This window comes from Lasioglossum baleicum, chromosome 12 (assembly GCF_051020765.1).
Source record: "Lasioglossum baleicum chromosome 12, iyLasBale1, whole genome shotgun sequence".
NCBI classification, from domain to species: domain Eukaryota; kingdom Metazoa; phylum Arthropoda; class Insecta; order Hymenoptera; family Halictidae; genus Lasioglossum; species Lasioglossum baleicum.
Window position 1 is genome coordinate 2,987,970 of NC_134940.1, and position 13,820 is coordinate 3,001,789.

At 36.8% G+C, this 13,820-nt stretch overlaps 3 protein-coding genes across 3 annotated transcripts; all 3 read right to left on the minus strand.

Moving 5' to 3' along the window:
- Window positions 1-1,057: 1,057 nt before the first annotated feature.
- LOC143214615 (uncharacterized) lies at window positions 1,058-5,036 on the minus strand. The gene is made up of 4 exons (XM_076435885.1): window positions 4,400-5,036; window positions 3,815-4,037; window positions 3,439-3,750; window positions 1,058-3,356 (listed from the first exon to the last, which is right to left on the minus strand). Exons 1-3 carry the CDS (start codon window positions 4,505-4,507, stop codon window positions 3,677-3,679), a joined length of 405 nt encoding a protein of 134 aa, XP_076292000.1. The 5' UTR covers window positions 4,508-5,036; the 3' UTR covers window positions 1,058-3,356; window positions 3,439-3,676.
- Window positions 5,037-7,935: 2,899 nt separating this feature from the next.
- On the minus strand, window positions 7,936-11,191 carry LOC143214602 (pre-rRNA 2'-O-ribose RNA methyltransferase FTSJ3). Its single transcript, XM_076435859.1, has 6 exons — window positions 10,995-11,191; window positions 10,360-10,823; window positions 9,351-10,287; window positions 8,813-9,280; window positions 8,364-8,748; window positions 7,936-8,279 (listed from the first exon to the last, which is right to left on the minus strand). The coding sequence occupies exons 1-6, from the start codon at window positions 11,059-11,061 to the stop codon at window positions 8,024-8,026; spliced, it is 2,577 nt and encodes an 858-aa protein (XP_076291974.1). The 5' UTR covers window positions 11,062-11,191; the 3' UTR covers window positions 7,936-8,023.
- A 335-nt stretch (window positions 11,192-11,526) lies between these two features.
- On the minus strand, window positions 11,527-13,758 carry Rpt6 (26S proteasome regulatory subunit Rpt6). The gene is made up of 6 exons (XM_076435872.1): window positions 13,583-13,758; window positions 13,358-13,502; window positions 12,611-13,021; window positions 12,302-12,528; window positions 11,958-12,233; window positions 11,527-11,883 (listed from the first exon to the last, which is right to left on the minus strand). The coding sequence occupies exons 1-6, from the start codon at window positions 13,598-13,600 to the stop codon at window positions 11,743-11,745; spliced, it is 1,218 nt and encodes a 405-aa protein (XP_076291987.1). The 5' UTR covers window positions 13,601-13,758; the 3' UTR covers window positions 11,527-11,742.
- Between the last annotated feature and the right edge of the window lie 62 nt (window positions 13,759-13,820).

Sequence of the window (13,820 nt, forward strand, 5' to 3'; positions counted from 1 at the left end):
AACATGGCCAAGTAATGCACCCAGGGCCGGCCTTCTCTATAAAGGGGCCTGGGTTCGAGAAACCATTTGGGGCCCTAAATTTTTTGTAAAGTAAAAAAAAATTTACAAACACGAAAATACAGGGTGAGTCCGAAGAAACAGAACACCTAAATATCTCCGTTACTTTTCGTTGTACAAAAAAACTTCTTAGGGCAAAGTTACACTGTTTGAAGGGCCACATGTGACGGTGTAAGGGAAAAAATTTTCAAGGTCACTTTTTTACAAGATTTCAAGGTCATCGATATTTTTTTAATGGAATGAGGTATTTTTTAATAGATCAATAGATGCAGCTGGACATTCGTTATAAAAAAATACTAACATATGTATGTCGAAAAGTTAGTAGTTCAGGAGATATTTCAATTTAAATAACTCTAAAACACCACTACTGTCGTACGAAAACGTTAGCGTTTACTTGCTAGTGTAAATTGAAGAGTTAAAATTGAAATTGAAAAATTGACGTTGAAAATGAAATTGAAGTTGAAATGGGAGAATTAAAATTGAAGTTGAAATGGGAGAGTTAAAATTGAAGTTAAAATTAAAGTTGAAATGGAAAAATTGAAATTGAAAATGAAGTTGAAGAGTTGATATTGAAATTAAAGTTGAAATGGAAAAATTGATGTTGAAATTGAAATTGAAGAGTTGAAATTAACGAATTGAAATTGAAAAATTGACGTTGTAATTGAATTGTAATACGTGCGGACAGACATCCCAACCAGCACAGATACAGCTCAAAGATAGCAGAAAGATGTCTGCCGCTAGACATTCAAATGTCTGAAAGATGTCTGCGAATGTCTCCGGAAAGTCTCTACAAGGGCTCCGGAAGGTCGTTTGTTACAAAGTTGCCTGTCTTAAAGTGGTCTTGAGAATGACTGTTAGTCGTGTTTCAGGCATTGTAGAGACATGTTCCACGACTCTGTCGGGCATCTTTTAGGCGACTTTCAGAAGTCTCTTGAGCTTGTTAGAGAGACGTATTTATGCGAAAAGGGAGTGGGAGGGAAAAATCAATTTACGATAATAGTTTAAAGTAAACGAACAAATAGTTTATTATAATAATATATGTACTATTTATAAAATAAAAATATATATAAAATAATATATATAAAACATTAAAATTAATATATTAAATTCTAATATATATTAGAAATAAAGTATTAAAATTAAAATACAATATCACGCACTTAAAACATTAAAATTAATATACTTAAATTAAAATATAAAAATTGAAATGAAATATACAGTTGAAACATCAGAATCAGTATACAGGGTGGTCCACGCAACTTGCACACCAATAAATAACTTCCAAAGTATGCGTAAAATAAAATACTACATTCAGAATAAAATATCACGCACTTAAAACATTAGAATTAATATATTAGAAATAAAGTATTAAAATTAAAATACAATATCACGCACTTAAAACATTAAAATTAATACACTTAAATTAAAATATAAAAATTGAAATAAAATATACAGTTGAAACATCAGAATCAGTATACAGGGTGGTCCACGCAACTTGCACACCAATAAATAACTTCCAAAGTATGCGTAAAATAAAATACTACATTCAGAATAAAATATCACGCACTTAAAACATTAGAATTAATATATTAGAAATAAAGTATTAAAATTAAAATACAATATCACGCACTTAAAACATTAAAATTAATACACTTAAATTAAAATATAAAAATTGAATAAAATATACAGTTGAAACATCAGAATCAGTATACAGGGTGGTCCACGCAACTTGCACACCTATAATAACTTCCAAAGTATGCGTTGCACGAAAAAGTTTTGTATACAGAAGTTGCATGGTCTGAAGGGGTACATTATGTAGTGTATTATTTTTTTACAGGTGGACGCGTAAAGGACATGTGAAGGTCAACTTAATTTTTTTAAATGGAATGAGGTATTTTTTAATACATCAATGATGCAGCTGGACCTATGTATGTCGAAAAGTTAATAGTTCAGGAGATATTTCAATTTAAATAACTCTAAAATACCATTACTGTCGTACTAAGACGTTACATAAGTAAGTAAACATTAACGTCTTAGTACGACAGTAATGGTATTTTAGAGTTATTTAAATTGAAATATCCCCTGAACTACTAATTTTTCGACATACATAGGTTAGTACTTTTTTATAATGAATGTCCAGCTGCATAATTGATGTATTAAAAAATACCTCATTCCATTTAAAAAAATTAAGTTGACCTTCACATGTCCTTTACGCGTCCATCTACAAAAAAGCTACTAACATCTGATTAATGCTTATTCAGGGGGCCTGTTTCTGGCGCCTCACCCTGTATACTAAAATTAAAAAATATAAAAATTAAAATAAAATATAAAAGTGAAAATAAAATATTACTGATAATGTCTGTGGTTGTAAGGAAAAACGCCGCATGTCACACTTTCAAAAATTCGAGTTTATGCATTCATTGAGCTTTAGACTTTAGAGTATAGGATTTACAGTAGCGGACAAACGTTTAAGACCGCTCTAAAGAAGACGATAACTTTTTTAATATTGTACTATACGATTTGAACTTTTTTGGGAAGCTAGAGCAATTAGTTTACTAAAGGATGTGAAAAGAAATTTTTTCAAAAATTGCAATTGATCGGAATTGTTGAAAAAATACTAAAAGTTGATTTTTTAATTATTTTATGTGGGCCTATATTGAAAATTTAAAAAACACGTTTTGTGTAGATCTGTGTCAATCAAACATATCCTGAAAATTTCGTAAAAATCGGTCGACGTTGCAATGAGCTACAAACGTTTAAAGATGGTAGAAATTGCAGATTTTCACGATTTATTGCCGAAAATCTGCAATTTTTACCATCTTTAAACGTTTGTAGCTCATTGCAACGTCGACCGATTTTGACGAAATTTTCAGGATATGTTTAAATAAACAATCAACTTTTAGTATTTTTTCAACAATTCCGATCAATTGCAATTTTTGAAAAAATTTCTTTTCGCGTCCTTTAGTAAACTAATTGCTCTAGTTTCCCAAAAAAGTTCAAATCGTATAGTAAAATATTAAAAAAGTTATCGTCTTCTTTAGAGCGGTCTTACACTTTTGTCCGCTACTGTACATATTTACCAGAAAAAAAGTCATGGAAACACGTTTGGAAGGCTCAGACAACAATGCAATTTAACCAACCTCCTATGTCAAAGTATTAGCGATCGAAAGTGAAAGTATATGTGACATGCGGCGTTCTTCCTGATAACCACAGATATATTGAAATTAAAATCACTTGGTCACACTCGCTTTGTTCATGTTTCTTCCGGCTGCCGTCCACTTTGGCTTTCTCCGCTGCACCTTGAATAAGAATATCTTTGTTTATTAATTTGCACATGAATAATCATTATAATAATAATATTAAAATAAGGGTGATAATTACATATAACAAGGCTGGCCGTTCGATAATTTGCAAACGGTTTTTTGCCCTTCCGGCCCAATCAGCTATAGCAGACCGCCATGCCAGCACGTCAGTCATAATGATACCTAGACTTTCCTGGCAAAGTTGTAGCTGTTGTGCCCCCCGTATTGTGCACTTCTGCTGCCTAAAATAAAAAATTGTTATGTAGCATATCACATTCTGTTAATTTAATGAAAATGAAAGATAAACGTCAGCTATTTTAAGTGTATTTATTAAACAAGTCATTGGTCTCTTCGGCCTCCTTTGCTTTTCTTCTAGCCTTCGTGTAGCCGTCTAGAAGCATTATATAATTATTATTTTAATTATACATGTATGGTGTGTAACTACTTTAACTTACCAAAGGTACTGTTTTTGAAGATCTTTACAGAGAAGTGCTCCCACGAAGGTTGAGGCAGTTCACATTGTTGGATTGCGTTGCTCAATTTTGATTTGTGTACCGGTGGCCAATAACATTTGTCGTCTTCCAGCCAACTATTTGGCACCGCTTCTACCGTTCCGTCCGCCAAAAATTGGACAACGGTCCATGTATTTGTAGGCGTCTCCATTTGTGTGTATATATTCTAAGAATTGAAAAGTATGGTAAAATTTAGAGACTAATTTAAACATATATGTAATTACGACGTAAATATATTTAATTAAAGAATATATTTAGAAAAATAGCAAATAGAATGAAGGAATGGAAATATGACCAATTTTTGTTCATTTTTTGACTTCACACTTATTTACACATTAGGGCGGTAGACTCGTTTCCAGGATTGCAATCAATTGCAATCCCGCACCCTTGCAATCCTAGAAAAAGCAGTCTACCCCGAAAGTACTTTCTTTGACTTTCTTGCCAACCCCATAGTAAACTTCGAATATAGCGGAAGGGCATCAGCAAAAAACACTAACGGTAACAAATAACAGCAATGGAAGTACTTACTTTTGTAAATATACACTCGTCGGATAAATTATCACTATTACAATACACTAATACAATTAGACACTTCTCTAAACCTGGTGTCGACCGGTGTCGACTGGTGTCGACCATGTGCGCCGGACCAAAAATAGTAACTTCAACAGCGCCACTCGGGGTGAACTACGAAGACAGAGAAGCAGATATGTTTCTCGCAGGAAAGACACTGACAGAGAATATATGAAACAGCTTGATTTTTTCGATCACGCGGGTAAGCCGCATTTCGTGAAGAAGCAATATTTTTTTATGCTCTTTGTGTTGAAATATTCTCTGCATTATTGCGGGGTCCCGTACAGAGCCCTTTTTTGGATTTGGCTCTTGGAACTTTGTAAACAACAAAAGTGTACATTTTTATGGAAGAACTTTTTTTCTGTACACTTTTTCCAAATGCTCTTTGCGTTGAAATACTCTCTGTATTATTGCGGATTAGCATGCAGAGCTCTTTTTTCGAAAAAGTGCACAGAAAAAAGTTCTTCCTTAGAAGCTGTATCCCCCTACTCCACCCCACTCTTTACCGGCGGCGTAGGAAAAACAACGTCTCCGGAAAATGTCTCTCAGTCGCCAAAAAGATATCCTTTATGGAGACGTTGCATTTACGACTGAAATGAGACAGCTGAAAGACGTTCACCCTCTGCTGTGAAAACAACGTCTCCATAAAGATATCTTTTTGGCGACTAAAAGACGTATCTTTGGGACATAGACGTTCAGACGGGACGACGACATGAAACAGACATCTATGAGACGATGTGTGCTGGTTGGGATCTCTCGACACGTTCTAATGTATATTTAGAAAATAAGATGCTTTTGTATTCGGAGAGTTAAAATTAAAGCTCCTCATTGTTTACAGTTCGACGAGCACGCCGTATACAAGATTTCTTGCGGCGTCATTCTTCTCGTTCGGTGATAAAATATATAGTAAGAATTTGTGCGGCCGTTGCCAGAAAAACTGTTCGATAAATTGTGTTGTTCATTCGCGATACCGCTTGTTTCTCAATTGCGGGTATTCCTGGCGCAATTTCTCATCATAATTTTAACTCGGCACATAAGGTGCCTGAATGGTTCAAGGTTCTCAGTTTCACCGAGTTCCCCTCTAGAACCCCGATATTTCGGAAACATGACGAAACACGAAAAATTCCGAAGCTGTTAAGACCATAAAAGCTGCTCGGAACTGACTCACTTATGCTGGATCGTTTCGATGAAGGAACTGCATGAATAATCTGTTTGCAGAGCACTAATAGAGATTAAATTCCTGTCCCATCGTCGCTAATGGCGATCACGTTCGTTCCCAATCACGGTGATTTTTTTGAAAATTTTTAGAAGCCATAAATGCATGGAGATCTACAGTCTAGTAATAAATAAAATTTGTTTTACTTCATCGAGACCAAGGAAACGTTAAAAAAATATAATTCACCTTAATTGAATAGATGCTCAAAATGGTGTCCACTTTTTTCATCGTTTTAGATTCCGAAAAAGATATTTGTTATTATGATACTTGCCGAATTCGTCTCACAATCAGTATCCCCTGAAAGATGGCAGTAAAAATATTGTATTTAACCGTTAAGAAAACTGAAGGTGACCTTGATAACTCTAGAGAAAGAGGGTTGACAAAAAAGATTTGGTATGATTACCTTGAAGCTCTCCTCGAACGATATTATTTTAGCTAAAAGAATCGAACCGAAAGATCCGCAGTCTACTGATCACGATTCGTGACTCACCCTGTATTTAGAGATTAGAGAAGGTACACAAAAGATAAAACGAGGCAAGCGAAAGTTCAAAATTCTCCGTGTTCTCAAGTTCAGCGGTGCCGGCGCTAATGCATCAAGATTTACGAGGATCGGTCGCAGTACCTACAAGTGTTTGGCGCCGAATGTAAACTTGGCTGACGTCGAGCAAATTGGAACAACTGTGGGTATGTATCGTCGCGCTTCCGAGATTTGTCGGTGGCCTTTAAAATTAAACCGGTTACGATTTTCTAAAATCGTCCCGATGCAACAATAGGCGGACACTATGTTAATCTTTTGTAGTTACTGGGCTTTTCTGTTCTATTATTTTCAGCTTGAATCGTCAACAGTTACCGAGGAGAGCAAAATCTGAAAAAAGGCATCGATTAATATTTTTTCCGCAGCTACGAGACGGATTTCGTTGTGTTACGAAACGCTATAACGTGTCACTAGGCTCGGCCTTGACATTGACTCTTGCAGCGGGTCGCTCGACGCGATTACGTGAGTACCGGTACTTCGTATAAACACACGAGAACGTTTGAACAGCGAAGACCTTGTGAATGGCGGACAAGTGAATGAAAAAAGAAAGTAAAATAAAGATGCGTACGGGTGGAGACGGAGGGAGAGGGAGAGGTCGAAAAAAATCGTACGTGACAAGACGCGTATCGATGTTCATGCGCGTTTCGCAAAATCTCCGCAGGTCGATGACGAAGTGCGGAAGAGGATGATGCGATTTTTGGCGTTGTGCCAGCAGGGAAAAAGAAAGAAGTTCCGCCCGACGCCGCTTTGATTGCAACAATGTCGACGTAGAACGATCTTTCTAAATGCTATCGGCCTTGTCCTTGACATCGACCGCAAGGTCCCGACATTCTACGCAGTCCACGGTTGCATCAGAATGTTCGATGCACGGCATATAACCCGGCAGAGATGCCGTTAGCAATTACACGAACCGAGGAGGAGTGGGGACAAGAAGCTGCTGCGTGGAACGAAGTCAATCATTGTAGATCCCGTAGTAGATCGCTGCGAGATTGATTACGTTTCCCATTCGTCTATGCTTGTTTGAACACTGATTAGAAATTGCAACACGTTACGTGCACAATTCTGTAAATACGGTAACACGTATACATACGTCGATCTATTCCTGCCAGCGGCATGTGTGTCGTTCGAACTAAACATCGTCGGCAGTATTCGCGCGCGCGCGCGCGCGAGTGGGGTTGCCGTGTTTCAGGGAGGCGACCCGAGATACTCTTTGAACAATCTCTGCAATTGTAATTATTCCGACAACTAGGCATTACGATTTGAAGTAACAACGCAAGCAAAGATCATTTGACTTTCTTCGCGTGAAACACGAAATCGCGGTTATCATAACTAGACTGCGGTTCATTATGCATTTATAGCTTCTAAAAATGTTGGAAAAATGCTAAAATATAAAATTCCACAGAATTTAATACGATTTTTACTTATTTCGAATCTGTAAAGGCTACTACCACTGGAAATAAGACCAAACATGCAAAATAAAAATGTTTTGCGTTGGTTGTAGTCCCAAGAAATAAAATAAAAATTGATTACATCCCATAACGACTTCGGTACATTAAATACAACATCACAATGTTCTTAAATTTTCCTAATTTTACACTGTTTTATACTTCGCCCAACGAATTTTTTCATAAATGCATAAAGATCCGCAGTCTACTTATCACACATCGCGACAAGAACTGTTGCTTCTCACCCAACGGGTCAAACGAATACCAAACAATAAATTCGCTTGGTTGCGCAAGCATGTATATACAAAATACTTTAATCGCAAACTATGTATGTACAGGATTTTGTTGCTTAACAGCAGATTTCATAATAGCGGTAAAAAAAGAGATTATTTTTTCATCTTCTTCCCCGTGTGAGGTTTAGCCTTTCCTCGAGGTGGTTTGCCGCCACGGCTCTTCTTTCCTCGTCCTTTCGTCTTCTCTTTTGCTTTCGCTGCTCGTAAATCTTTCTTCATTCTTGGATCGACCATCTTGTAACGTCCTTTTACACCCGCGGGCCTCGCTGCTTTTTTCTGCGCCATATGTTTCTTCGCCACTACGTATGTGACTTCTTTCTTGGGTTGTTTCTCAGCCTTTCTGTATAGTCTATAATGAAAATGTAAATTAATATGTGTACGAACACACTATCGAGTAATACTCTAATTATTTCTGATAAACAATAATCCTTACGCTTGCACTTGTTTCGCCTTCTCTCTGTCGCTAATATCTGTGTTCTCCATAATTGCTTCCACCTTTTTCTTCGCTTTGTCCAATTTCCTTACTGCACGACGTTTCTTCCTAGCCTTCGCTTCCAGCACTTTCTTAATTGGTCGAACGTTCACGTCTTCTATCCGCTTCTTGTACTCATCGACCAGTTCTTTAGGCACAGGTGCTTCTTTCTTCATGTGCTCTTGTTCGTCCTTTACAAACCAGTCGGGTAAATGCTCGTCGTTAAACGCGTACCTGTTCCAAGCTGAATCTATTAAATTTCTTCGAGTTTTCTTGCTCTGAATTAATAATGACCCTAACGCTAGATCCTCTTCTGACAAACGTTTCCTTTTTCTCGGTTTAACATCTGCAAATCATATAAGACCATTTTTATAATCTGACAATTAACATAAAGTCAACAATGTACTCACCATTCGTTTTTGAAACTATTTCAAAACCATTTTTCCCGCCAACGGTATTTTTCTTATTCTTCTTATTTGTAGGCATCGCTTCGTCCATGTCGTAGTCAGAACCCGAGTCAGTGTCTTCGCTGTTAACTTCATTGTCAACGGCATCATCGCTCACAGTATTATCCATCTTCGCCTTTCCATTACTGATCTTAGTTTCCTTTTCGCCAACTGTTGCGTCTTCCCCTATTATGCGACCACCTTTCTTCTTGTACTCTTCAACCATTTTATCCAATTGAAAATCTTCATCTTTCTCGTCTTCTAAATTTTTGAAAATGTCTTTCTCGAACCACAGTTCAGCTTTGTGAATTTTTTTAGCCTTTTTGTCCCTATGATCTAAATCGGTTAACAGCGGATTTTCTGAATCATCTTCGTGTTTCTTCTTTTTACTTCGAACTTGCCTTCTACCTTCGTCATCAGAGTCATCCAAACCTAATAAGAGGGAAGTTAATATAAAAATGTGAAGATACACGTAATGTATACATATTCAAGTATTACATACCTAAACCTGATTTTTCACTATCCGAATCATCGTCTGATGCGTCACTGGAATTTTCTGAGCCGCTACCATCTGCATCTGTTTTATAATACCTTCCGGAGCTATCTAAATGTCCTTCATCTTTGTTGTATCTAACTGTTTTCGGTTTCCTTTTCTCGTCGTCTGAATCTACATCGCTCTCAGCTACTATATCCGGTTGTTGATTCGTAATCTCTTCTAATTGTTGATACGTCTTAATTTCTTTCAAACTAAACATATCATCTCCTTCCAGTACAGGACCTTCATCTCCTTTATGAACCATTTTTAGATTCAAGCGTTCATTCAACTTCTGTCTCTCCTTATTAGCTTTCTTCTTCTTCCGTTTCAATTCTTTAGCTTCTTCTGCTCGAAGTCCTTCGATCTGTTTTGTTATTTCCTGATCTTCCAAGTCTTCCATTTCTTCCTGAGTCACAGGTGGCACTTCTACCGGCTCATTTACTACCTCTTCTACTATCGCTTCCTTTTCTTTCAAAGCATCTTTCATCGTTTTCCACCAACTCAGCAAAAGTTTCAAATCTCTTTTGCCCAACACTTTAATGTCTTTACAGCATTCCTTAATCTCATTAGTCGTTGCTTCGTGATTTGTAATGACTTCATCGTCGAAAACAATTTCAGAAGCATCTTGTAACGCTTCTACCGCGTTCTCGTGCTCTATAAAATCTTTAACCGATAATTTGTGGTATAAAGTGTAATCATTCTCCGGATATCCCTCAGCTTTCAGTTTCTTTTTTCCTGGATTATAAACATTTAACTTATTCGCCGATTCTATCTCCAATTCCGAGAATACATATTTCGGATCTAAAAACTTTGGGTCCAGCTTGTCAGGAGCAATGTAATACTGGCACACAACAAATATTTCAGCAGATTCGCTACGCGAAGCTTGAGGTTTAGTTGCATGTACCTTAAATAGAAGATATAACGATTAAATAGGTCCATCATACGAATAACATTGTTATAATTATAAATGAAGTACCTTTCTAAACAACTGTTTCAAAACCCAAATCAACGCGTGATAGTCTTTCGATCTGAAAACCTTTGTAACAAACCATCCGCCCGGTCTTAGAAAATGTGTTGCCATTTTCAAAGCCGACAAAGTTAAAACAATCTGTTGGTACGCATCGTGGAGCCAATTTTTACCAACGTTCGGCGCTCCGTCGTTCAATACCACATCAGCTTTCCATGTCTTCAATTCACGAGATATAGCAACTCGACATTTATCTGTCGTGATATCTTCCACCAAACCGATGCATCCTGGAATCTGTTTTATAGGGAACAAATCTACGCCAATCACTATAGAAGATACCGGCATATTCTGCCGTGCAACTTGCATCCATCCTCCAGGAGCTGCACACAAATCCACGCATACTCGTGATTTTTGTAAGAACTCGAACTTTCGGTTCAACTGGATTAATTTGAAAGCAGCACGTGACCTGTAACCTATGAAACGTAACCTATAAGAGATGTTGCTTATACGATGCAGCTAAAGAAAATAGGTTTACATTTTAGTAGATGATCTCTTTATTTGGTTAATGGCACTGAAACTCTTTCACGCAACATCTTAATAACAATTTTATGTGAATGTAACAAATATTAACCGCAAACACTTACCGGTTTCTTTAGCCAATTGATAGTACTTATCCTTCCTCTGCTTTCCAATTTTTGATTTTTTCCCCATTTTAAACTATTAACAATTCTACCTTTAACTAAAGATGTATTGTAATTAGAAACTAAATAATGTGTACGGAGGAACGCTACCCACGCTCACGGTGACGCGGCGTGTTCCCGCTGGTTCCCGCCAGTTCCCGCTCACGGCGCTCATCAGCTATCGGAACCGGAAGGCACGTGACCCACGCTGCCTTCGAACTGTAGTGCCATTTGGAGTGGCTACAGTGGGGGTATTGGGGAAAAATAAATAGGTAATATAAGAATAGGAGCGATGCACAGTGATGCACAGGCACAGTGCGGACAAATTAAATTTCATTTTTTCTAAATAATTAGTAATAGTGAAAATTCTCACCAAGGTGTATGCATTCTTTTCACATTTATTAAAGTAGATCTATTGTTTGCATAAATCTTGAATGGTGGTTTTATTTATTACTTGCATATAAAGAAAAAGTAATACAAATAACAAAGACATCGATTCAGTAAATACGTGTCAGTATATTTCACGACATTAAGAAAATTAGACAATTACAAAGTAGTGAATTAATTAAATCTTCATATATTAATGGTACACCTTGAAATAAATCTTCTTTTTTTTACAATCATCAGTTTGATTTGATACGAAGTCATGTGAATTTCATACATGATTTTACGAAAAAATGTAAACAGTATTAAAACAATAAGCCTAACTAATTTACTTCCATAACTTCTTGATCGACATATTCTTCTCAGAATCTTTCTGCATAACTTTCGCAACAGCCATCTCGAAATCTTCTTGGGTAACGTGAACGCGACGTTCTCTGAGAGCATACATACCGGCTTCTGTACAAACTCCCTAAAAATGATAAAGAAATGAATAAACAAATTAGATGTACGTCATTATTCTCAGAAACTGTGAATATCCAATACCTTCACTTCTGCACCAGATGCGCCAGGCATAAGTTCTGCGATTTTTCTTAAATTAATGCCACGAGTCAAGTTCATTTTTCTTGAATGAATTTTCAAAATATCAAGACGCGCTTCCTCGCTTGGTGGTGGAAATTCAATTTTACGATCGATACGTCCAGGTCTGAGTAAAGCAGGGTCCAATATATCGATTCTGTTCGTTGCCATAATAACTTTGATATTTTTCGTTGCTTCGAACCCATCCAACTGATTCAGCAACTCGAGCATAGTTCTTTGAACCTAATCATTGTATTCATTAGACACGAGTATAGAGAACGAAACTTTAAAGTATAAAGCATAATGCTTACCTCGCTGTCTCCACCAGATCCAGACTCGATACGGGAACTTCCAATCGAATCTATTTCATCCATGAATATAATAGACGGCGCATGTTCTCTAGCCATTACAAAAAGTTCACGCACCATTCTCGAACCTTCACCAATGAATTTCTGTACCAATTCAGAGCCGGACACACGAATAAATGTACACTCTGTGTGATGGGCCACCGCTCTCGCCAATAAAGTTTTCCCTGTACCTGAAAATAAGTTTTGAGATATGATTTACTAATATCGTTTACTAGAGATGGAACAATCTTTTTCATAGACGATTTTTCTTACCTGGTGGTCCATATAAAAGTACTCCTTTAGGTTGCGCTATTCCAAGAGCATCGAACAATTCTGGGTGTTTAACAGGTAGTTCTATAACTTCCTTTATTTCCTTGATCTGCTTATCTAAACCACCAACCATCTCATAGGTAGAATCTGGCACCTTTTCCACCATCATGAGAGATACTAGCGGATCTACTTTATTCGGTAAAATCTTATGAAGAGTATAACTTTCGTTGCGTAGCGCCACTCTCGAGTTTGGTGTCACATCGTTGATATCAATGTTCTTATCTATGTCCACTACAAACTTGCCCTCTGGATGCACTTTGACTAAGACTTTCTTTTTGTCCATTGGCTTCACAACTTCTCCAACGTACGATCCTTGTTCTTGAAGAAGTTGTAGCTCTTCTCGTAACATACGTACTGAAGTGACGAATAAAGGATTTATTACAGAAAACGGTTGATTCTAAACGTGTAGCTATTAACCCTTCGCACTCGTAGCAATTTTAATTAGAAGATCAAGACATTTCTTTCAACCCAGATCATGTTTATGCTATGTAATCTTTTTTATATTCTGCACATCGAATTGAATCTGTTTTCTTATAGAACAGTTGAGCTTTTTACAATCTATAGGGTACAGACGAATTTAATAATATTTTTACTGGCGCCTCAGAGTCACCATTCGAGTGCAAAGAATAAATAAAGCGTGTAGAATAAATAAAGAGTACAGAATAAATAAAGTCGATTAGAATAACATGCCTTTCGCATTCAGCTCGTTACGTTGTGCTTGTAACCTCCTCAAATTTTGACTCTTCTCAGCTACGATTAATTGTAGCTCTTCAATCTTTGTAATATAATACGGTTTAAAACCCTCTCCCTTCGAAATCTTTTCCTCCGTTTCCATCTAAAATTGAGTTATCGAGGAAACATTAAGAATTAGAAAACTTTCAGCTATTTACACTAAATTCAAAGTTACAACTTTACCTTATTTATGAGCGTCATTTTGTACACTCACTACTCGCAACCAATTGTAGATAGTAATCAAATCTTATTTTTATATCACCATCCACTTATGAAGAGAAATACAACATGAAATTCTAAATTTAATTGTTAGATTCGCAGCAACCGTAAGAAATGTAAGAATTGCTTGTCACCGAATCTGACCGAATCTTCTTTACTCGATTTCGAGTAGGAACTCGATAGTTCTAATATCGATGGTTTG

What these genes read in the sequence shown, in the direction of transcription:
- LOC143214615 (XM_076435885.1), bottom strand. Translation starts at nt 4,507, where the DNA reads ATGGTCGACACCAGTCGACACCGGTCGACACCAGGTTTAGAGAAGTGT. An exon ending in ACGAGTGTATATTTACAAAA is followed by an intron (nt 4,038 to 4,399) that starts GTAAGTACTTCC and finishes TTCAATTCTTAG; the next exon opens with AATATATACACACAAATGGA. An exon ending in CTTCAAAAACAGTACCTTTG is followed by an intron (nt 3,751 to 3,814) that starts GTAAGTTAAAGT and finishes TAATGCTTCTAG; the next exon opens with ACGGCTACACGAAGGCTAGA.
- LOC143214602 (XM_076435859.1), bottom strand. Translation starts at nt 11,061, where the DNA reads ATGGGGAAAAAATCAAAAATTGGAAAGCAGAGGAAGGATAAGTACTAT. An exon ending in TGAAACAGTTGTTTAGAAAG is followed by an intron (nt 10,288 to 10,359) that starts GTACTTCATTTA and finishes CTTCTATTTAAG; the next exon opens with GTACATGCAACTAAACCTCA. An exon ending in TAGTGAAAAATCAGGTTTAG is followed by an intron (nt 9,281 to 9,350) that starts GTATGTAATACT and finishes CCCTCTTATTAG; the next exon opens with GTTTGGATGACTCTGATGAC.
- Rpt6 (XM_076435872.1), bottom strand. An exon ending in TAACGAGCTGAATGCGAAAG is followed by an intron (nt 13,022 to 13,357) that starts GCATGTTATTCT and finishes TCGTCACTTCAG; the next exon opens with TACGTATGTTACGAGAAGAG. An exon ending in GATCTGGTGGAGACAGCGAG is followed by an intron (nt 12,234 to 12,301) that starts GTAAGCATTATG and finishes TACAATGATTAG; the next exon opens with GTTCAAAGAACTATGCTCGA.